The sequence below is a fragment of the Microcaecilia unicolor genome, chromosome 11 (genome assembly GCF_901765095.1).
Source record: "Microcaecilia unicolor chromosome 11, aMicUni1.1, whole genome shotgun sequence".
In the NCBI taxonomy this organism is placed as follows: Eukaryota; Metazoa; Chordata; class Amphibia; order Gymnophiona; family Siphonopidae; genus Microcaecilia; species Microcaecilia unicolor.
Window position 1 is genome coordinate 194,924,863 of NC_044041.1, and position 24,771 is coordinate 194,949,633.

General features: G+C 47.7%; 1 protein-coding gene across 1 annotated transcript in view; it reads left to right on the forward strand.

Annotated features, from left to right (window-relative positions):
• Window positions 1-9,761: 9,761 nt before the first annotated feature.
• Window positions 9,762-24,771, forward strand: part of LOC115481181 — a 57,671-nt gene continuing 42,661 nt past the window's right edge. Inside the window, exon 1 of the mRNA XM_030220248.1 lies at window positions 9,762-10,295. Coding sequence (XP_030076108.1) covers window positions 10,096-10,295 — 200 coding nt within the window. The 5' untranslated portion in view covers window positions 9,762-10,095. The remainder of the gene's footprint in view (window positions 10,296-24,771) is intronic.

A 24,771-nucleotide genomic window follows, 5' to 3' on the forward strand; every position in this document is an offset into this window, starting at 1 on the left:
CTGAGTGAAAAGAGAGCGTTCATTTTTTTTATAACAGCTTTAACATAAAACATGCACCACCTGCTGGCCAAACTAGAGAAATGCACTTCAAGGTTTAATAAAGGCTTTAACAGGTTTAAAACACACTGTTCTGTCACAAGAGGAATGAAGCGTGTTGGTAACCACTGGGTCATTTACTGAGCAGAAATGAGAGGGGAACTAGCTTCAGTGGCGTTCCTAGGGCGGCTGACACCCAGGGCGGATCGCCGATGCGCCCCCCCCCGGGTGCAGTGCCCCCCCCCCCGTCGAAACGACACCCCCGGGTGCATTTTTACCTGCTGGGGGGGGGGGGGGTGCCGCGCACCTGTCGGCTTTGCTCGTTCCATGCTCCCTCTGCCCCGGAACAGGGAGCACGGAACAAGCGGAGCCGACAGGCACGTGGCACCCCCTCAGCGGCATGCACCCACCGCTCCCCCCTAGGAACGCCACTGACTAGCTGTAAGCAACATTTGAGTGGGGTTACAGTGAGCGCATGCTTTGGAGAGGGGAGGAAGGAGAAACAGCTGATGGGAAATTATCGAATAAAGCTCCTGCAGATGTAGATATGAGTGATCTCTCTTGCACCACAATGACAAACTGGCCAAGCCGCAAGGGGGGGGGGGGGGGAGGATGCGATGTGCTTCTCCTTTGCCTCTTGAACAATGATCTAAGTCAGTGAGTCATAAACTTGTCCTGGGGGATCCTCCAGCTTCACAATATCCACAAAGAATATGCAAGGTAGGTGGAACAGCTGAGAGAATTTTAAAGCAAATGTCAAATTTGTAATGTATTGTTCCCCAGCTTTCTCCTGGAGGTATACCTAGCCAGTTGGATTTATATGCATGAGATAAACTTGTATGCTAATCTACCACATGCATATTCATTATGGATATCCTGAAAGCAGACTGATTAGACGCCTCCAGGATATGGCTGGAAAATACTGGTTAACTGCATAGGAGGAATTACAGCTTGTTCTCAGCGCTGTTGAAGCATTACAGACAGTGGCGTAGCCACGGGTGGGCTTGGGTGGGCCAGGGCCCATCCATTTAGGGCTCAGGCCCACCCAACAGTAGCACACGTTTAGTGGTATCTGGTGGGGATCCCAAGCTCTACCAGCTGAAGACTTCCCCCTGATGGTAACGAAAACGCTACTCTCCATGATACCGGCACCTGTGCATTCTCAGTTTTCAGGGCATGCCTGCTGCAGACTGCCAAGGTGGAAAGAAGCGTTTTCCCGCCAGCTGAGATATTTTTTTGGTGGTTGGGGGGGAAGGGGAACACTTGGTGCCCACCCACTTCTTGCCTAGGCCCACCCAAAATCTGTTGTCTGGCTACGCCCCTGATTACAGAACACACCCTGTAGGTACAGTTTTTTCTCAAATACTGTTGGCATGGTTCTCGTTTTGGTTAAAAGAAAAGACAGCCCTTTCACTCTGTACTCTCACACAGTTCAATGCATTTCACCAGCAGGTCCCTCTAGCAGCATTTGACCATCCATCGCCTCTTCTGCCTCTGCCTGGTATTTGGATCCCTTGTAAATTCTCTCAGAGGTACCCCTTAGAGACAGTGCTGTCCTCCTGCCAGCTTGGAATTATTTGTCACCAACCCTGAACCTTCTTGAAACCTGGTTGCTTTTTCCCATTGCAGCTAGATTGAAAGGTGGAGGCTGCCCCTGGCCCCATTCCCGATCCCTTTGTTTAAAGAAAGTTATAATTGCTCCTCACTCTTTTAAGTTGCTGATGTGTGAAAGTAGTGGCTGTATGATTTTTTTTTTCTTAGTAATTCCAGTTGATCTTGCAAGGAGGAGAATAGGTGTGACTATTTATTTTATTTATTTAGATTTTGCTCATACCTTTTCAGTAGTTTCTCAAGGTGAGTTACATTCAGGTACTCTGGATATTTCTCTGTCCCAGGAGGGCTCACAATCTAAGTTTGTACCTGAGGCAATGGAGGGTTAAGTGACTTGGCCAAGATCACAAGGAGCAGCAGTGGGATTTGAACCGGCCACCTCTGGATTGTAAGACCACTGCTCTAACCACTAGGCTACTCCTCCACTAGTAACATTCCATGTAGAAGCCTGCCCTTGCAGATCAGCAATGTGGCCGTGCAGGCTTCTGTTTCTGTGAGTCTGACGTCCTGCACGTACAGTGGGGGAAATAAGTATTTGATCCCTTGCTGATTTTGTAAGTTTGCCCACTGACAAAGACATGAGCAGCCCATAATTGAAGGGTAGGTTATTGGTAACAGTGAGAGATAGCACATCACAAATTAAATCCGGAAAATCACATTGTGGAAAGTATATGAATTTATTTGCATTCTGCAGAGGGAAATAAGTATTTAATCCCTCTGGCAAACAAGACCTAATACTTGGTGGCAAAACCCTTGTTGGCAAGCACAGCGGTCAGACGTCTTCTGTAGTTGATGATGAGGTTTGCACACATGTCAGGAGGAATTTTGGTCCACTCCTCTTTGCAGATCATCTCTAAATCATTAAGAGTTCTGGGCTGTCGCTTGGCAACTCGCAGCTTCAGCTCCCTCCATAAGTTTTCAATGGGATTAAGGTCTGGTGACTGGCTAGGCCACTCCATGACCCTAATGTGCTTCTTCCTGAGCCACTCCTTTGTTGCCTTGGCTGTATGTTTTGGGTCATTGTCGTGCTGGAAGACCCAGCCACGACCCATTTTTAAGGCCCTGGCGGAGGGAAGGAGGTTGTCACTCAGAATTGTACGGTACATGGCCCCATCCATTCTCCCATTGATGCGGTGAAGTAGTCCTGTGCCCTTAGCAGAGAAACACCCCCAAAACATAACATTTCCACCTCCATGCTTGACAGTGGGGACGGTGTTCTTTGGGTCATAGGCAGCATTTCTCTTCCTCCAAACACGGCGAGTTGAGTTCATGCCAAAGAGCTCAATTTTTGTCTCATCTGACCACAGCACCTTCTCCCAATCACTCTCGGCATCATCCAGGTGTTCACTGGCAAACTTCAGACGGGCCGTCACATGTGCCTTCCGGAGCAGGGGGACCTTGCGGGCACTGCAGGATTGCAATCCGTTATGTCGTAATGTGTTACCAATGGTTTTCGTGGTGACAGTGGTCCCAGCTGCCTTGAGATCATTGACAAGTTCCCCCCTTGTAGTTGTAGGCTGATTTCTAACCTTCCTCATGATCAAGGATACCCCACGAGGTGAGATTTTGCGTGGAGCCCCAGATCTTTGTCGATTGACAGTCATTTTGTACTTCTTCCATTTTCTTACTATGGCACCAACAGTTGTCTCCTTCTCGCCCAGCGTCTTACTGATGGTTTTGTAGCCCATTCCAGCCTTGTGCAGGTGTATGATCTTGTCCCTGACATCCTTAGACAGCTCCTTGCTCTTGGCCATTTTGTAGAGGTTAGAGTCTGACTGATTCACTGAGTCTGTGGACAGGTGTCTTTCATACAGGTGACCATTGCCGACAGCTGTCTGTCATGCAGGTAACGAGTTGATTTGGAGCATCTACCTGGTCTGTAGGGGCCAGATCTCTTACTGGTTGGTGGGGGATCAAATACTTATTTCCCTCTGCAGAATGCAAATAAATTCATATACTTTCCACAATGTGATTTTCCGGATTTAATTTGTGATGTGCTATCTCTCACTGTTACCAATAACCTACCCTTCAATTATGGGCTGCTCATGTCTTTGTCAGTGGGCAAACTTACAAAATCAGCAAGGGATCAAATACTTATTTCCCCCACTGTATGTGCAGGACATCAGACTCACAGAAACAGAAGCCTGCGCAGCCACGTTGCTGATCTGCAAGGGCAGGCTTCTACATGGAATGTTGCTAGTGGAATAGCAACATTAACATTCCATGTAGGATCTCCTATAGTAGCAACATTCCATGTAGAATCTCAAGGTGAGTTACATTCAGGTACTCTGGATATTTCTCTGTCCCAGGAGGGCTCACAATCTAACTTTGTACCTGAGGCAATGGAGGATTAAGTGACTTGCCCAAGATCACAAGGAGCAGCAGTGGGGTTTGAACCAGCCACCTCTGGATTGCAAGACCGGTGCTCTAACCACTAGGCCACTCCTATGCAATGTGAAATAAGTAATCCCATCTGTGTCTGATGCCAATTCCTCATTTGACAGGAAGGGCCCTGGCACTTGCAGTATAGGGATGATTTATCCTACCCCCCCCCCCCTCTCCCCCGCTGGTTACCAGCAATGAGAAAGTTACTACTTTAGGGGATTGTTATTTGGAGAGAGCCACTGAGCAAATCAGAGGGTTAGGCTGAAGGTAACCCAGGCTTTCCTTTGGTGAGCGAGGTTCATCCCACAGTTCAAGCTTATTTAATATACCGCAAATAAACAAAGTTATCTAAGCGGTTCACAATAAAACAAATTCTAAAATGAGAACATAAGGTAGTGGGATTACAATGGGGTGTAATAAGTAAAATTAAGAGATAGACAGCAACCTAACCTTAATTTGGAAGGGGAAAGATACAATAGGTGTGTGTGGGGGGGGGGGGTGGGGTACTGTAGAAGAATAGACCAGACAGTGATAAACTGGAATTCGTTGCCAGAGAATGTGGTAAAGGCAGTTAACTTAGCGGGGTTTAAAAAAGGTCTGGACGGCTTCCTAAAGGAAAAGTCCATAGACCATTATTAAATTGACTTGGGGAAAATCCACTGCTTATTTCTGGGATAAGCAGCACAAAATGTATTGAACTTTTTGGTGATCTTGCCAGGTCAGTGGCGTACCAAGGGGGGGGGGGCGGTGGGGGCGGTCCGCCCCGGGTGCACGCCGCTGGGGGGGTGCCGCGCGCCTGTCGGCTCTTCGTTTTCATGCTCCCTCTGCCCCGGAACAGGTTACTTCCTGTTCCGGGGCAGAGGGAGCATGAAAACGAAGAGCCGGCAGGCGCGCGGCACCCCCCCCCCCAGCGGCGTGCACCCGTGGGGGGGTTTCTTTCGTCGGGGGATCGGGGGTTCTTTCACCGGGGGGGGGGGGCGTCGCGCTGCATCCGGGGGGGCAGGGCGCATCGGCGATCCGCCCCGTGTGTCAGCCCCCGTAGGAACGCCACTGTGCCAGGTATCTGTGACCTGGATTGGCCACTGTTGGAAACAGGATGCTGGGCTTGATGGACCTTTGGTCTGTCCCAGTATGGCAATACTTATGTACTTACGTTTATGCTCAAGTGGAAAAGCTTGAGAAAAGAAATGGGTCTTAAGGGACCTTAAAAGGAAAAGTTCGGACCGAAGATAAAAAGATATGTTGTTCCAGAGGGGAAGGGAAACTATTGAAAAAGCAGATGTTCTAGCTGAACGTGAACAAATCTGGAGAAAGGTAGGTACCATAAGGAGGGACTGCTGAGATGAGCATAATGAACTGATTGGAGAGTAGAGGGTAAGATGTTTGAATAGAAAGCGTGGAATATCAGAGTGGAGAACTTGAAAAGTTACGATGAGAATCTTAAAGAAAATACGGTATCGTATTGGGAGCTTGTGTTCATGATAAAGTAAAGGAAAGACACTATAGTACTTTCTAGCGTCATATATCAGTTTAACAGAAATATTTTGAACCAGTTGTAAGCGACGCTGTTGATATTTCAGTAGGCCATGAAGAATAGAATTACAGTAGTCAAGGCACAAAATAACAAGGGAATGAATGAGCAAACAGAGGGAAGATTTGGAGTGGCCTAGTGGTTAGGGTGGTGGCCTTTGGTCCTGAGGAACTGAGTTCAATTCCCACTTCAGGCACAGGCAGCTCCTTGTGACTCTGGGCAAGTCACTTAACCCTCCATTGCCCCATGTAAGCCGCATTGAGCCTGCCATGAGTGGGAAAGTGCAGGGTACAAATGTAACAAAAATAAAATAGATACTATATACACATATATTCTCCTGGTCAAACACCACAGACCCTGAAGCAGAGTTTGAAAGTTGGGCCATGGGAGGTGTTTAAGCGACTACGGGATTGAGAGATAAGTGTTATCTGGTAGAACCACTAAGAATTAGCTCTCTATTAGGAGGTTTTTGCCCATGATGATTAAAGAGACCTCTTGTATGTTGAGAGATCAACGATAGAGTGTTCTCTTTTGGTTTGAGGCGTTTCCTCCATAACACTAAAAATATTCACATCTGATCTAATCTGGACTAACTGTTTAGATAGAAATCAAGGTCAGGTATACACAAAAAGTAGCACATATGACTTTATCTTGTTGGGCAGACTGGATGGACCGTGCAGGTCTTTCTCTGCCGTCATCTACTATGTTACCATGTAAATAGGGAAAGGGAAATGGGACTTGATATACCACCTTTCTGTGTTTTTTTGCAACTCCATTCAAAGCGGTTTACAGAGTATATACAGGTACTTATTTGTACCTGGGGCAATGGAGGGTTAAGTGACTTGCCCAGAGTCACAAGAAGCTGCAGTGGGCATCCAACCCAGTTCCCCAGGATTAGAGTCTGCTGCACTCATGCTTCAAATGACAGCTTTAAGTGTGAAGGTGGGGGGGACAGGGCAGGAAAAATGCTGAACAATGAATGTGGGAATGCTGACCTTGCTTTCATATGCTGAAAGTGCTAAAACTATTAGGGTAAGTTGACCTTCCACCAGTATCCCTCTAGTCCACTTATACTATAACCTAGTGCCCTCTTATGGTCGTACTGAGCATTACTGAGCAGAGCAAAGCTAGAAGAGGGGATCTGAGGTAGGACCCACCAGGACTTTGGACAGGAGCCAACACACATATCTTTGGGACTTTGGAGACAAATAAAATACAAAATAAGTGAGACTGATAACTGGGAAGTAACTTTATATCCAAGTCAGAGGCTGAAAAGATTTTGTACAATATAGAAGTAGGAACCAGATGTAGGTGTACCCGACGATGGTTAGAGCAGGATTCAGACACAGCTGTGGCGTATGTGACGAGGGATAGGAAAGAGGTTAGATACAGTGGTAGGGAATGTGACAGGGGTTAGAGAGGGTGGTCAGATATTGTCTCATTGTATGCTGCAAGGGGTAGAGCAGGGGTCACACACAGCTGTGTGTGGGACATGTGTCTTAAGTACTGCCACACTGGGACAGACCAAAGGTCCATCAAGCTCAGCATCCTGTTTCCAACAGTGGCCATTCCAGGTCACAAATACCTGGCAAGATCCCCAAAAAGCTCAGTACATTTTATGCTGCTTATCCCAGAAATAAGCAGTGGATTTCCCCCATTTTAACAATGCTCTATGGACTTTTCCTTTAGGAAGCCATCCAAATCTTTTTTAAACCCTGCTAAGCTAACTGCCTTTACCTCATTCTCTGGCACTGAATTCCAGAGTTTAATTACACATTGACTGAAGAAAAATTGTCTCCGATTTGTTTCAAATTTACTACTTTGTAGCTTCATCGCATGCCCCCTAGTCCTAGTATTTTTGGAAAGAATAACCAAACGATTCACATCTACCCGTTCCAATCCACTCATTATTTTATAGACCTCTATCATATCTCCCCTCAGCTGTCTCTTCTCCAAGCTGAAGAGCCCTAGACGCTTCAGCCTTTCCTCATAGGGAAGCCGTACCATCCCCTTTATCATTTTCGTCGCCCTTCTCTGTACCTTTTCTAATTCCACTATATCTTTTTTCATAGTTTAAGGAAGATCTTGAGAGACAGTAGAAACAATGGAACAGGTTGTGTAATTTCTCACTCCTCAAAAATAATAAGAATGTTTTACATTAGTGCTAAATGGCAAAGTGGAGAGACCAGTTTTAGGTGTGGGAGGTGTGTGACTTTAGGGTTATTACAGGGCTGTGTATTGCTCTCTGTGTGAGTATTGAAAAACAGCATATGTATTGTACTATATGAGACAGGGTTGTGTGCATTCATGTGGGTAGGTATGTGTAACAGTATTAGTAGTACGGGACGCTCCATGAAGCTTGCATAAATTCTAGAAAACACAATTAATCACTGGAAAATGCAGCATGAAAACATCAAGGCTAATAATTTAGCTGAGTTTAAAACAGGTTTTGATATGTTTCTAGAGGGCATTTAACTGTTACTTAGCTGGAAAGCTTTAGACATTGCCATGTTCCACTTTTAATATGGAAAGGACATTCCTATCTGGGACCTGATGGGCACTGAAGTCAGAATATGGTAACATGCAGCAGATAAAGACCTGGACAGTCCATGCAGTTTGCCCAACAAGGGGACTAAGTGATGCATGTGGGTAAGAGGAACCCGAATTACAGCTATGTCATGCAAGGTTCCGCGTTAGGAGTCACAGACCTAGAAAGGGATCTGGGAGTCATCATGGATAAGACATTTAAAACTTCTGCTCAGTGTGCTGCGGTGGCTAAGAAAGCGCACAGAATGTTGGGTATTATTAGGAAAGGGATGGAAAACAAACACCAGGATGTTATAATGCCGTTGTATCGCTCCATGGTGCGACCGCACCTCGAATATTGTGTCCAATTCTGGTTGCCGCATCTCAAAAAAGATATAAAGGAATTGGAGAAGGTGCAGAGAAGGGCGACGAAAATGATAAAAGGGATGGAACGACTTCCCTATGAGGAAAGGCTGAGAAGGTTAGGGCTCTTCAGCTTGGAGAAAAGGCGGCTGAGGGGTGATATGATAGAAGTTTACAAAATAATGAGCGGAGTAGAGCGGACAGATGTGAAGCGTTTGTTTACACTTTCAAACAACAACAGAACCAAGGGACACAAGATGAAGCTAGAATATGGTAGATTTAAAACAAATAGGAGAAAGTTTTTCTTTACTCAGCGTGTAGTTAGACTCTGGAACTCGTTGCCAGAGAATGTAGTGACAGCAGCTGGCCTTGCGGAGTTTAAAGGGGGTTTGGACAGATTCCTGAGGGAAAAGTCCATTGAACATTATTAAAAGAAAACTTTTTAATGGGTTTTGCCGGGTTCTTGAACCCTGGATTAGCTGCTGTCGGAGACAGGATGCTGGGCTTGATGGACCCTTGGTCTTTTCCTAGTATGGCGGTGCTTATGTGCTTATGATTAGAGTTGTACCTGCCCCTGCCCCTCTGTTCCCAGCTGGATGGTCCATTGGATTGGTGTTTGTTTCTGGGTGTAAATAAGGAAACAAGTGTATGTAGTATGAACGATTGAAGCCCCCTTCTTACTAGGTCCTGGATGTGGATCTGAGGGCTGTGGTTACACTGCAGCAGCCTGAGACCTCCCCCCCCCCCCCCCCCCCCTCCGCCAATGTTCTCACATGCCCTTGGATTCTCTGCAAAACTCTAAAGAGAGGGACAGGGAAATGATCCTTTAAATCTTTTTTTTTTTTTAATTACATATTCTTTTCTCTAGCCATTAGCTGTGGGTCCCAAGGCAAAGGTACATTTCCAATCCGTTTTCACCCACCCAGGCCAGTCCCCAAAAGACCTGTTACCAGTAGTGAGATACTCGCTCCAGCAGTGAGAGACTTACACCAGCAGTGAGATGCTCTGCTCACAGCAGCATTTGCTAAATACTCTTATCTCATCATATTATTTACATTTTCATATTCCCGCAGCTTCTCGGCTTTCAGTTCCAGCTGGTGTCATCAGCCACACACACAAACTGGTCGGCCAAAACAATGAAACAGGTGAGATTCACACTGTTTGCACTAGGAGGGTTGAGCTCAGTTTTAATCCTCACCCCCCCCCCCCCCCCACTCCACCTCCTGCTTCGAAGCACACCTGTCTGTTTGCTGTTGGGTTTACATGTGACTGCCCAGAGTTCCTGCTCCCTGGCTGGATAGAGCCTCAGGTGACAAGTCAGGTATGGAAAAAGAGCAGCAAGAAAAACCCACCTCTGCTCCTGCCTCAGTCAGTCATCAGCTGGAGCTTCTCCAGAAAGGGCTAGCTATCTGGGATCCTACTTGCCACCTTTGCGGCAGAACCCCTGCCCCCTCTGTGCTGGTTGGATGTCAGTCTGGAAGACCAATTTGTAAAGGCAAAAATTAAAACCCACATGCAGACGCAGAGAACAATTAGCTTGTGGCTAAAGAAAGCCAGTTTCTGGAGCGACCGGCCGGAGTCCCTGTTGCCCCCTCTAGGCTGCCACTTTCCCAGGTTTCTGATCCAAACCTGTCTCTCTTCTCATGGCATCGGGGGCACCGGCACCCAAGAAAGGGGGCATAAGGCGGAATCTCCTGAAACTCTTCTCTAGGAGGGAAGCCAACCTCAAAGATGTGGAGAAGGGGGAGGCCAGGATGGCAATTGACCCCCTAACAGAACTGGACGGAAAGGCCAAAGATAGGTGGAAAGAGAAGAAACGCAAGGACCGAGGAACCCAAGTCAGGTACTGCTACTTATTATTATTACATTTGTACCCTGCGCTGTCCCACTCAAAGCGTGTTCAATGCGGCTTACATAGTAATAGGGATTACAGGATTTTGATTAGAAAATAAAAGTTAAATATAACAGAATAACAAAAGTGACAGGTAGGTAGAGAAGGACAGGGGTGAAGGAGTAGGAGAGGTGCAAACAAGGGTAGAAGAGGCGGGAGGGGGATGGGTACAGGATAAGCAAATGGAATTTTGGTTGGAAAGATAGTCAAGGTCATTGTCGTTGTCTCCTGGATATGTGATGGGTAGTAGGATTCATCAGTGGCATAGGAAGGGGGGGCGGTGGGGCAGTCCGCCCCTGGTGCACGCCGCTGGGGGGGGGGGGGGTCGGCTCCGCTGGTTCCCTGCTCTCTCTGCCCCGGAACAGGTTACTTCCTGTTCCGGGGCAGAGAGAGCAGGGAACCAGCGGAGCTGACGCAGCTCCCAGCGACGTGCACTCGGTGCGGACCGGCGCTCCCGCCCGCCCCCTTTCCTATTCTAGTGGTAAGAATGCGTCCGGGGGGGAGGGGTGCCGTGCTGCACCCGGGGGGGGGGGGGGTGCACAGCGGCAAACCGCCCCGGGTGTCAGCTGCCCTCGCTACGGCACTGGGATTCATAGGATTAGTTTGGGCCATTAGGATAGGCTTGCTTGAACAGATGGGTTTTTAGTGATTTCCGGAAGGGTAATAGCCACTGATTGATCTGATAGGTCTTGGGAGGGCATTCCACAGTTGGCTACCTAAGGAGGAGAAATTGGATCCAAAATAGGTTTTATATCTGAGTCCTTTGCAATTGGGGTAATGTAGATTGAGGTAAGTGCGTGAAGTTTCAGACATATTTCTGGTGGGAAGGTCAATCAGATTAAACATATAGCTCGGAGATATCACTTCTATAGCGCTATTAGACAGACATAATGCTGCAGAGATACATATAAGAGGAGCTTACGATCTCATCCAAGAGAGAGACCGAGAGGCCAATGCTCAAATGTCGCCGTTAACGTGTGTAGCCACCGCCGAATTTACCAAACGTGGAACAGCGATCGATGCTCAAAGGAAATTGCATGCAAATGTGATACGCGGAAAGTCTACACGCATCTTGGTAGAGAAAGTGCCTAGCGCGTGCGCGGAACGGTCTCGCGGTAAGCATCAATGTTCTGCGCATGCCCAAGAAAAAAAAAAAAGCAGAATGTTTATTGTTCCAAAATACCTTTTTACAGTACTGTTACGTGCGGAAAACACACATATAACAGACGTGCAGGGCACATTTCCAACACAGGTGTAGATAGTATTAAAAGCAACACTGGGCCTTCAAGGCTGGGACAACAGGAGTATTTGATTAAAAAGCTAGTAAAAGAGGCCCGTTTCTGGAGCAAATGAAACGGGCGCTAGCAAGGTTTTCCTCCCCAACACCCCCCCTTCTCCCTACCTACCTGCCGACCCCTTCGTCGTTCTAACACCATTGCTCCGCACCTCCTGAACACACCGTACGCCATTGCTCCGCCCTCGTTGTGTGACGCCATTGCTCCGCCTTCGACGTCATCACGTTTGACGCCAGGGCGGGGCCCCCGAGACTTGGCGATTTCGGTGGCTTCACCACCACGAACCCTTCGAACCCGTCTTGAAGGAAGTGACGTCAGTGGCTTGGCTTCACTGACGTCAGTGTCTTCAGAACGTTGAGGGTGAGTTTTATTATATAGGATGACCCGACACGGGCCGTGTTTCGGCGTTAAGTAACGCCTGCCTCAGGGGTCAGAGTTTAGTTGTAAATTATACAAGATGTATAAATGCCCAATGCCTCTGAGAATAAAACAAAAAAACCTTCTGAGCCAAGCTGTCCTGTCCAGAAGGACCGCCACGGTCAACTCCTGTGTTAGCCGTTCCTTTGATGTTTGCAGGCGTTACTTAACTTACTTAAGTTAACACTAACCACTAGGCTACTCCTCCACTAGCAACCTTCCATGTAGAATCTCAGATAGGGAAATGGGACTTGATATCCTGCCTTTCTGTGGTTTTTGTGTATTCAAAACAGTTTACATAGTATGTACAGGTTAATTATTTATACCTGAGGCAATGGAGGGTTAAGTGACTCACCCTACTACTACTATTTAGCATTTCTATAGCCCTACAAGGCTTATGCAGCGCTGCACAAACATAGAAGAAAGACAGTCCCTGCTCAAAGAGCTATGTAATAAAAGTGAGCCAAGTATAGGACAATCTAGCCATTGTGACATCACTGATGAGGTTGGCTCTTATTGGTGGACTGAGGCATTATGACATCACAATATTAGCTCTGGTTACAAGAGACTACTACTACTACTATTTAGCATTTCTATAGCCCTACAAGGCGTATGCAGCGCTGCACAAACATAGAAGAAAGACAGTCCCCGCTCACCCAGAGCTACAGCAGGAATCAAACCCCCATTCCCCAGGCTGAAAGTCTGCTGCACTAACCAGTAAGCTACTGCTCATGCTACTTCTGAGTCTGTCCCCTTTCATCTTCAGCCTATGCTCTCTCAGGATAAAGGACACCATTTTTAAAGAGACAGCCTTTAGAACAGCAGGATGTGTGAACTGCTTCTATTCCTATAAACCCCAAGACCCCTTGGGCATCCAGATGGGGTGAGCATGGGGAGGAAGGCCAACCCTCAGAGTATTTTAAGTAAGGGCTGAGGCTTCAGGGAAGGATGGACCTTGGGCACACTTGGCCACTAGGGTTCAGAGGCTGCACAGGGAGGAATCCAAAAGGCCTCCAAATTTATATAATTTAACCCATTGTAATAAAGCATTATTAAAATATATTCTTCACATACTGCCTTTCTGTGGTACAATCAAAGCACATATTATATACAGGTACTTTATCTGTTCCCAGTGGGTTATTATTTATTGCATTTGTATCCCACATTTTCCCACCTATTTGCAGGCTCAATGTGGCTTACATAGTTTAGTTATGATATTGTCGTTCCAGGAAATCAAATACAATCAGTGGCATACCAAGGGGGGGGGGGAGCGGTGGGGGCAGTCTGCCCCGGGTGCATGCCGCTGGGGGGTGCCACGGCACGCGCCTGTCGGCTCCGAGTTCACTAACTTCGCTCGTTTGCTGCAGCTCCCTCTGCCCCGGAACAGGTTACTTCCTCATGGCAGGCTCAGTGCGGCTTACATGGGGCAATGGAGGGTTAAGTGACTTGCCCAGAGTCACAAGGAGCTGCCTGTGCCTGAAGTGGGAATCGAACTCAGTTCCTCAGTTCCCCAGGACCAAAGTCCACCACCCTAACCACTAGGCCACTCCTCCACTGTTGCTACTATTTGAGATTCTACATGGAATGTTGCTATTCCAACATTCCATGTAGAAGTCAGCCCTTGCGGATCACCAATGTGGCCACGCAGCCTGCTTCTGTGAGTCTGACGTCCTGCACGTATGTGCAGGACGTCAGACTCACAGAAACAGAAGCCTGCGCAGCCTTCTACATGGAATGTTGCTAGTGGAATAGCAACATTCCATGTAGAATCTCCAATAGTATCTATTTTATTTTTGTTACATTTGTACCCCACGCTTTCCCACTCATGGCAGGCTCAATGTGGCTTACATGGGGCAATGGAGGGTTAAGTGACTTGCCCAGAGTCACAAGGAGCTGCCTGTGCCTGAAGTGGGAATCGAACTCAGTTCCTCAGGACCAAAGTCCACCACCCTAACCACTAGGCCACTCCTCCATGTCGCATAAGTATTTAAATGTCTCTATCCTATCTCCCCTCTCTTGCCTTTCTTCCAAAGTACACAAATTCAGATCTTTACTTCTGTCCTCATATGTTTTATGATGAAGACCACTGACCATTTTAGTAGCCTCCCTCAGGACCAACTCCATCCTGTTTATAACTTTCTGAAGGTGACGTCTCCAGAATTGTACACAATATTCTAAACGAGGTCTCATCAGAGTCTTATGCAGGGGCATCATCACCTCCTTTTTCCTACTGGTCATTCCTCTCCCTATGCACCCAAACATCCCCTTCTAGCTTTCGCCTTTGCCTTTTCTACCTTTTTGGCCACCTTAAGATCATCACATACAATCACACCCAAGTCCCGCTCCTCTTTCATGCACAAAGGTTCTTTGCCCCTTAAACTGTACCATTCCCTCAGCTGTTGCTGCCAAATTCTGGACAGCTCTTCAAGCTTCGCTAGGTCCTTCCTCTTGATATCCACACCATCAAGGCTGTCTACCCTAGTGCAGATTTTGGTATCCTCTGCAAAAAAGGCAAACCTTACCAGACAGCCCTTCGACAATATCGCTTTCAAAAATGTTAAAAAGAACCGGCCCCAAAAAACGAACCTTGCGTCACACCACTGCTAACGCGTCCACTTCCTCAGAGTGAGCTCCGTTTACCACTGCCCTCTGTCGCCTTCCACTCAACTAGCAGCAAGGAAGAACACTCATATTAGAGAATGACATGGGGACACAGTTTGCTCCCCATTTCCATCCCCACCTCGTCCCTGCAAACTCAAACTCCACTACACTAGTTCCATCATTTTTGATGGAACTGCAAAAAAATTAATTGGTTAACGCCGAATCGCGGCATAGCTGGCTAACGTTTTAGTGGCCAAAATAAACCCGGATATTCAATTCTGGTTACCGGATATGGCCTGGCATTGAATATCCAGCTTTCACACCAGCGGCGGACAGTAAACGAACTGCCCTCCACCGGGCTGAATATTGGGTCCATTGGGTCCATTGTGTCCCGGTAGCCTGTGTACTGCACATGCAGTGGTGTACCAAGGGGGGGGGGGGGGGGCGGTGGGTGCGGTCTGCCCCGGTGCACGCCGCTGGGGGCGTGCCGCGCGCCTGTCGGCTCCGCTCGTTCCGTGCTTCCTCTGCCCCGGAACAGGTTACTTCCTGTTCCGGGGCAGAGGGAGCATGGAACGAGCAAAGCCGACAAGCTTGCGGCACCCTCCCCAGCAGGTAAAAATGCACCCGGGGGTGTCCTTTCACCGGGGGTGGGGGGTTGCGCTGCACCCGGGGGGGGGGAGCGCATTGGCGATTTGCCCCGGGTGTCAGCCACCCTAGGAACTCCACTGTGCACATGTTCATTTTATGCTGCTTATCCCAGAAATAAGCAGTGGATTTTCCCTAAGTCAATTTAATAATGGTCTATGGCCTTTTCCTTTAGGAAGCCGTCCAGACCTTTTTTAAACCTCGCTAAGTTAACTGCCTTTACCACATTCTCTGGCAACGAATTCCAGTTTATCACTGTCTGGTCTATTCTTCTACAGTACCCCCCCCCCCCCCACACCTATTGTATCTTTCCCCTTCCAAATTAAGGTTAGGTTGCTGTCTATCTCTTAATTTTACTTATTACACCCCATTGTAATCCCACTACAATGTTCTAAATTGGGTGGCGGAGCAGGTGGGGGGAAGAGGGGTTGGTGGTTGGGAGGCAAGGATAGTGGAGGGCAGACTTATACGGTCTGTGCCAGAGCCGGTGGTGGGAGGCGGGAAATACTGCTGGGCAGACTTATACGGTCTGTGCCCTGAAAAAGACAGGTACAAATCAAGGTAAGGTATACACATATGTCTTGTTGGGCAGACTGGATGGACCGTGCAGGTCTTTTTCTGCCGTCATCTACTATGTTACTATGTTCATGAACTGTGTATATATCACGGGTGTTTAATGTGTTGTTATCTATATCCATCTTCTCACAGATACACAAATTATACACCTTGTTCATGCATGGTGTCTTCCCTTCCCCTCCCATCCTTGGTGTCTGAATATACAAGAAAGCAAATTCAGGAAATAAACCAGGTGAAGCAGTAGGCTCTATGGCTACAAATTACAAATAGATTCTTTGGAAAAGGTTTCATGTGTGTTCTGTTTATTTTCACTGCCTGAAGAACATTTTGTGGTTGGAACGCACTGGTAACTTGCAGCTGCAGAGGCCTTTTATAAATAATCTTGGGCGTTCCCTCCCGTCCCCCAGTCAGTCCCTTGGATTGCTGTGTGCAGGGACCTTGGCAGGGAGGGCTGAAACATTTTGCCCTTCTGCACTGCAACAAGAGATCACCAGAGTCTGCTGGGAACAGAGCAAGGGTAGCAAGTCCTGCCTTTTCCTCTTTTTCTGGGGTGTGTGCAGGTTTGTACTGTTTTTTTGTGTATGTAAATTTGGCCATAGGCAGGGGTTTGGGGGAAGGTTGTCCACCCCATTGCACCCTTCTAATGTTCCCCCCTAAATTTTAAGGAAGAGGGGACTCATACTTCTGTCTCACACATGAATTTCCTTTCATTTTCTTTGCCTCTCATCCCTTCCACCTTCCTTGCCTCTTCTCCCATCTTACATCTTTCTTCATCCTACATAGGAGCCAGCTCTGTGGGTGTTTGAGCACCTCCAATATAGAACAATCGATTGGACCGCTAGATGACCAAGGGATAAAAGGGACACTCAGGGAAGATAAAGCCTTAGCGGAGAGATTAAATTAATTCTTTGTTTTTGGTCTTCACCGAGGAAGATGTGGGAGCGATATCAGTGCCAGAAATGGTATTCAATGCTGATGAGTCAAAGAAACCGAAACAAATTACTACTGTAAACCTGGAAGATGTTATGGGACAATTTAATAAACTGAAGAGTAGCAAATCACCTGGACTGGATGGTATACATCCCAGTGTACTGATAGAAGTGGCCTAGTGGTTAGGGTGGTGGACTCTGGTCCTGGGGAACTGAGGAACTGAGTTTGATTCCCACTTCAGGCACAGGCAGCTCCTTGTGACTCTGGGCAAGTCACTTAACCCTCCATTGCCCCATGTAAGCCGCATTGAGCCTGCCGTAAGTGGGAAAGCGCGGGGTACAAATGTAACAAAAATAAATAAAACAATAAACTGAAAAATGAACTTGCAGAGTAAAATCAAGCATGGTACCAGAAGATTGGAGGGTGGCTAATGTAATGCCTGCTTTTTTAAGGGTTCCAGAGGTGACCCAGGAAATTATAGACTGGTGAGCCTAACATTGGTGCCAGGCAAAATGGTAGAGATTATTATAAAGAACAAAATTACAAAGCATATGCAAAGGCATGGATCAATGACACAATGCCAATATGGCTTTAGTCAAGGGAAATCTTGCCTCACCAATCTACTACATTTCTTTTGAAGGGGTGAATAAACATGTGGATAAAGGTGAGCCGAACGATATTGTGTATCTGAATTTCCAAAAGGCATTTGATAAAGTACCTCATGAAAGACTCCCGAGGTAATTAGAAAGTCATGGGATAGGACTGGAGGTAATGTCCTATTGTGGATTAAGAACTAGTTAAATGGTCAGTATTCTCAATGGAGAAAAGTAGAATAGTGGGGTTCTTCAGGGGTCCGTGCTGGTACTGCTGCTTTCAAACATATTTATAAATGACCTAGAGATGGGAGTAACTAGTGAGGTAATTAAATTTGTTGATGACACAAAGTCATTCAAAGTTGTTAAATCGCAAGAGGATTGTGAAAAAATTGCAAGAGGACCTTACGAGACTGGGAGACTGGGCATTCAAATGGCAGATGACATAGTAACATAGTAGATGACAGCAGAAAAAGACCTGCACGGTCCATCCAGTCTGCCCAAGAAGATAAATTCATATGTGCTACTTTTTTTATTTGTACTGTCCTCTTCAGTGCACAGACCGTATAAGTCTGGCCAGCCCTATCCCCGCCTCCCAACCACCAACCCCGCCTCCCAACCACCAGCTCTGGCACAGATCGTATAAGTCTGCCTAGCACTCTCCCTGCCACCCACCACCGGCTCTGGCACAGACCGTATAAGTCTGCCCAGCACTATCCCCACCTCCCAACCAACAACCCCGCCTCCCAACCACCAGCTCTGGCACAGACCGTATAAGTCTGCCCAGCACTATCCCTGCCACCCACCACCGGCTCTGGCACAGACCGTATAAGTCTGCCCAGCACTATCCCTGCCACCCACCACCGGCTCTGGCACAGACCGTATAAGTCTGCCCAGCACTATCCTCGCTGCCCAACCACCAGCCCCGGCACAGACCGTATATGTCTGCCCAGCACTAGCCCCGCCTCCCAACCACCAGCTCTGCCACCCATTCTAGGCTAAGCTCCTGAGGATCGTCTAATGTGAGCAAGTGCAAAGTAAGGCATATGGGAAAGAGGAAAACGAACTATAATTACGTGATGCAGGGTTCCACATTAGGAGTCACCGACCAGGAAAGGGATCAAGGTGTCATCATTGATGATATGTTGAAACCCTCTGCTCAGTGTGCAGCAGCAGCAGCTAAGAAAGCAAATAGAATGTTAGGAATTATTAGGAAAGGAATGGAAAACAAAAAGGAGAATGTTATAATGCCTTTGTATCGCTCCATGGTACGACTGCACCTCGAATACTGTGTGCAGTTCTGGTCACTGCGTCTCAAAAAAGATATAGCAGAATTAGAAAAGGCACAGAGAAGGGTGATGAAAATTGGCAAAGGGGATGGGACAACTTCCCTGTGAGGAAAGGCTAAAGCGGCTAGGGCTCTTCAGCTTGGAGAAGAGAGGGCTGAGGGGAGATAGGATAGAGGGCTATAAAATACTGAGTGGAGTGGAACAGGTAGATGTGTATCACTTGTTTACCCTTTCCAAAAATACTAGGAGGCATGCAATGAAGTTACAAAGTAGCAAATTTAAAACAAACCAGAGAAAATATTTCTTCACTCAAAGTGTAATTAAACACTGGAATGAGGGGGTGTTTGAGCATGGGAAGGGTCTCTGTTTATAAGCGATAGCTAGAGGCAGGTCCTTTTTGTGAAAGTTTACGGAAGCGATGAGAAGAGGTGCTTGCGTTCGATGAGACCTCTCAGACGTCCTGTTCATGTCACCCATGCCCGTGGACGCTCTCTTTACCACGGTTCCCGAGAATGGTATTACCGCACATAATGCGAAGCAAGGAATGACAGCTCTAATTTATCCACAGTTCTAATTACTACCCAATGCATTATGTAGACAGTCTGCTTCATTTGCACGGCTGCATTATTCATAAAGTGCAGTTTGGTGTCATTACTGTTACAGTCTGTATAGCAGAGTTAATTACTGCTCTTAAAACTGGTCATTAATGCAGGGCCACTCTATAAGGAGCACCCCCTTGTCATCTGCCTCATTTAACATTCAGAGACACGACTTTAATCATCCAACCTCTCTGGATGGTACTGGATCTCCTTACTGACTTTAGCCTAATATCTGCTGGAAAAGGCCACCTCTGCAGGCAGAGTCGAGAGCTGGCAGAGTTGCAGAATCCTCTGAGGCTCATCTAAGATCCCTAATTGGACAAATCAAAGGAGAGGAGTAGGTAAGCGAGAATTGAGGGATGATGCAAAAAGAGGAAGACGAGATCTGGAAACGAGCATCACAAGAAAGATGCTGAAATAGCAATGGGAAGAGGGGTGACTGGTCAGTGGCAATTGGGTACCAGAGAGGGTGAAATATGATGTAAAAGAGACCAAGCTAAAGAGGTGAGAAGGTGGGAGAACTCAAAACGGAGCTTCTGGATTCCTTGGAGATGGATGTGTCCGTTACACGTGATCTTTATTCTACCACAACATCACTTTGTATTTGTTCATACCGGAATTGGCGATCGCCATTACGGTACTATGTAAGCCACATTGAGCCTGCAAATAGATGGGAAAATGTGGGATACAAATGTAACAAATAAATAAAATAAATAAATCCCCAGCTGTATCAGCCAAGACACTGGCAGAGAGCAGAAATCTCCTCCTCCTTCAGGCCGGGTTCAGGGGTCGTTCACTTTTATATCTCTGCTTAATGTTTCAACTAGCTAAAAAGGCCCGTTTCTGACACATATGAAACGGGCGCTAGCAAGGTTTTCGTTGGAGTGTTCTCCGCGCGATGCACCCGCTGCCGCCGCTGCGCAATGCCGCCCCCGCCGCCATCCCACCCTACCGTCTCATAGTTTTTCTGGCTGGGGACCTGAAATCCCGCCAGCAGAAGTCCTCTGTTGTGTGCTGTGCTGACTCCGACGTGATCTTCAGCACTGCTAGCCTGTGCAGGGCGGGGTTCTGTGCTTCTGACGTCCTGCGCGTCCTGCACGTGCAGGAGGTCAGATGCAGAGAAGCCCTGCCTGCAGAGGCTAGTAATGCTGAAGATCACGCCGGAGTCAGAAGACAGGACCTGTTCTTGCGGGGTTCCGGGTTCCCCGGCGGCAAAGCTACGCGTCGGTGGGTAGGGGTGGGGGTGGGTGTTGCTTCATCTGCATGTTGTTGCGTTGCTTATTTTGTTGCCTGGTTTTTCGTGGGTGGGTTGGTGGAGGGGCGGCGCGGGGGTGGGTGTTGCACCTTGACCATGTTGGAGCGGGGCATCTTTTTTTTTGTGGTCTTTCGTGGTTGGCTTTGGGGGGGGGCGGCGCGGGGGTTGGTTGTTGGACATCCAGGGGGAGGAGTAGCTTGTTTGCGATTCTTTCGTTGTCACCCTTAACGTTCTGTTGGCAAAGGTTCTGAAGTCACAGCACAACGTTAAAGGGTTCGTTCGACGTCATGACGTTTGACGCAAGGGCGGGGCACAGAGTCATAGTGGGATGGCTTCACCACCATGAAGTTACGAACCCTTTATCGTTGTGCTCTGAGTTCAGAACCTTTGTCCTCAGAACGTTGAGGGTGCGTTTTATTATAGTAGATGACTTTTATTGGAGAAATCACAAAAGAACATTGCCATACAATACTTATCTGCCTAGTTGTCTAACACTTAACCCTCCATTGCCCCATATAAAACGCATTGAGCCTGCCATGAGTGGGAAAGCGCAGGGTACAAATGTAACAAAAATAAAATAGATACTATTGGAGATTCTACATGGAATGTTGCTACTATTGGAGATTCTACATGGAATGTTGCCACTATTGGAGATTCTACATGGAATGTTGCTATTCCACCAGCAACATTCCATGTAGAAGGCTGCGCGGCCACATTAGTGATCTGCAAGGGCCGACTTCTACATGGAATGTTGCTAGTGGAATAGCAACATTCCATGTAGAATCTCAAATAGTAGCAACAGTGGAGGAGTGGCCTAGTGGTTAGGGTGGTGGACTTTGGTCCTGGGAAACTGGGTTTGATTCCCACTGCAGGCACAGGCCGCTCCTTGTGACTCTGGGCAAGTCACTTAACCCTCCATTGCCCCATGTAAGCCGCATTGAGCCTGCCATGAGTGGGAAAGCGCGGGGTACAAATGTAACTAAAAAACAAAACAAAACAAAACATTGTTGGTGCTAGACTTTAAGTTTTGTCTCTCCAGTAACTTTTTACATTTTCATCTCCCCCCTCCCCTCCTTTACCCTACCCCCTCCCATTTTCTGTCACAGTCTCTTTTCGCAATCCTCATACTCTTATTGCTTTAGAGCAGCGTCTGTGTCACATATTCGTTATCTGTCCCCCCCCCCCCCCGGCATGGGGTGATAGTGTTAGCCAAAACGGGGTCCAGCAGTTCCAGAATGTCCTGGTGTGTAGTGGTCGTCGAGCTCTCAAGCTCGTTCTCTCAGTTCGTAACAAATGGGTCATCTGCCCTCTCCCCTGAGGCACCGTGGGGCCCTCCGCTGATAGCCATGCCGACAAGATGGTTCTCTTCGCCACCGTTACTGTGCGCATGACAAATGCTCGGCATCCCCTAGGCAGGGGCCTGGTCAACCGCAGGTAGCCAAAGAGGAGTCTAGCATCCGCTTACCACTTTGTAGACCAGATGGCGGCTATCTGCGTGGTCGGGTCTTTCCAAAACTTCCCAACGTGTGGGCCGGTGGCGTAGCCAAGGGTGGGCCTGGGTGGGCCCAGGCCCACCCACTTTGGGCTCAGGCCCACCCAGTAGCAGCACACCTATGATGTGGCTGGCAGGGATCCCCACCAGCCGAAAACTCCCAAACAACTGTCCCTCCTCCTACAAACCTTGTAAAAAGCAGATCTTCGCCTGCAGTGATAAGCGACTGATACATACTGCTCGCACCAGTCCCACAGCCTTCCCTCTCATGTAGTCCCACAGGATGAGCAGAGTGTATTAGTTGCTGCTCGCTGCCGGTAAAAATCTGCTATTTAAAAGGTATGCGGGGGAGGGGAGATGTATGAGGGACCATGTGGCATGCGGGCGAGAGGGAGAGACCAAATCACTTGTGGGACAGGGCGGAGTTCTTCTGCCCACCCATTCTTGGGCCAAGGCCCACCCAAAATTGGGTGTCTGGCTACGCCCCTGGCGTGGGCAGCCCCAAGACATGTGGCCCAGCGTTGCTCCTTCCGCTGCGCATTTGGGGCATTCTCCATCCGGCGATAAGCCCTATATCTCTGCTTTAAAGGCTGACGTCACACAACTAATCAGAAGCTCTCTCCGCCAGGCTCGGGATCTCGGGGGGATCTGACATTTTGTCATCAGCTGAAAGGGAGGGACATTTTAAATAAAATAAATGTGCAGGGGCCATGTACCTTGTGCTTTTACAGCATCCCCCCTCCCCCCCCCACTCTTATAATAAAGCATGGTCATAAACAGCTCCAAATGTTTATTCATTTGTTACATTTGTATCCCACATTTCCCTACCTATTTGCAGGCTCAATGTGGCTTACATAATACCGTAAAGGCATTCGCCAAGTCCGGTAGGGAACAGATACAATTAGATGTTAGGTGGAATAGGGAAGATAAGAGTCAGGCATGTAGGGTTAAAGAAAGGGAAGGTTTGATAATGTCCAATACGATCTTTGGTAATGATGTGTTGCGGAGTTGAGGCATTTATGTTGGGTCAGTCGGGTATGCCTTTCCGAACAGATGAGTCTTTGGTGATTTTCTGAATTTTAGATGGTCGTAGGTTGTTTTCACAGCTTGTGGCAGTGCGTTCCATAGTCATGTACTTATGTAGGAGAAGTTGGACGCATGGGTTGTCTTGTATTTAAGTCCTTTGCAATTTGGGTAGTGGAGATTCAGGTAAGTCTGTGATGAACTGGTTCTATTTCCGGTTGGGAGATCAATCAGGTCAATCATGTAACCTGGGACTTCACCGTAGATAATCTTGTGGACCAGGGTGCAGATTTTGAAGGTGATGCATTCTCTGATCAGAAGCCAGTGCAGTTTTTCACGGAGTGGTGTGGCACTTTGGAATCGTGTTTTACCCAATATCAACCTGGCTGCTGTGTTTTGGGCTGTCTGGAGTTTCTTTGGGGGTTGTTCTTTACATCCCGCGTAGATTCCATTGCAGTAGTCAACGTGGCTTAGTACCATTGATTGAATTAGTTTACGGAATATTTCCCTCGGGAAGAAAGGTTTTATACGTTTGAGTTTCCACATTGAGTGAAACATTTTCTTTACAGTGGAGTTTACTTGGGTCTCAAGTGTAAAATTGCGATCAATTGTAACACCTAGTATACAGTGGTGGAAATAAGTATTTGATCCCTTGCTGATTTTGTAAGTTTGCCCACTGACAAAGACATGAGCAGCCCATAATTGAAGGGTAGGTTATTGGTAACAGTGAGAGATAGCACATCACAAATTAAATCCGGAAAATCACATTGTGGAAAGTATATGAATTTATTTGCATTCTGCAGAGGGAAATAAGTATTTGATCCCTCTGGCAAACAAGACCTAATACTTGGTGGCAAAACCCTTGTTGGCAAGCACAGCGGTCAGACGTCTTCTGTAGTTGATGATGAGGTTTGCACACATGTCAGGAGGAATTTTGGTCCACTCCTCTTTGCAGATCATCTCTAAATCATTAAGAGTTCTGGGCTGTCGCTTGGCAACTCGCAGCTTCAGCTCCCTCCATAAGTTTTCAATGGGATTAAGGTCTGGTGACTGGCTAGGCCACTCCATGACCCTAATGTGCTTCTTCCTGAGCCACTCCTTTGTTGCCTTGGCTGTATGTTTTGGGTCATTGTCGTGCTGGAAGACCCAGCCACGACCCATTTTTAAGGCCCTGGCGGAGGGAAGGAGGTTGTCACTCAGAATTGTACGGTACATGGCCCCATCCATTCTCCCATTGATGCGGTGAAGTAGTCCTGTGCCCTTAGCAGAGAAACACCCCCAAAACATAACATTTCCACCTCCATGCTTGACAGTGGGGACGGTGTTCTTTGGGTCATAGGCAGCATTTCTCTTCCTCCAAACACGGCGAGTTGAGTTCATGCCAAAGAGCTCAATTTTTGTCTCATCTGACCACAGCACCTTCTCCCAATCACTCTCGGCATCATCCAGGTGTTCACTGGCAAACTTCAGACGGGCCGTCACATGTGCCTTCCGGAGCAGGGGGACCTTGCGGGCACTGCAGGATTGCAATCCGTTATGTCGTAATGTGTTACCAATGGTTTTCGTGGTGACAGTGGTCCCAGCTGCCTTGAGATCATTGACAAGTTCCCCCCTTGTAGTTGTAGGCTGATTTCTAACCTTCCTCATGATCAAGGATACCCCACGAGGTGAGATTTTGCGTGGAGCCCCAGATCTTTGTCGATTGACAGTCAT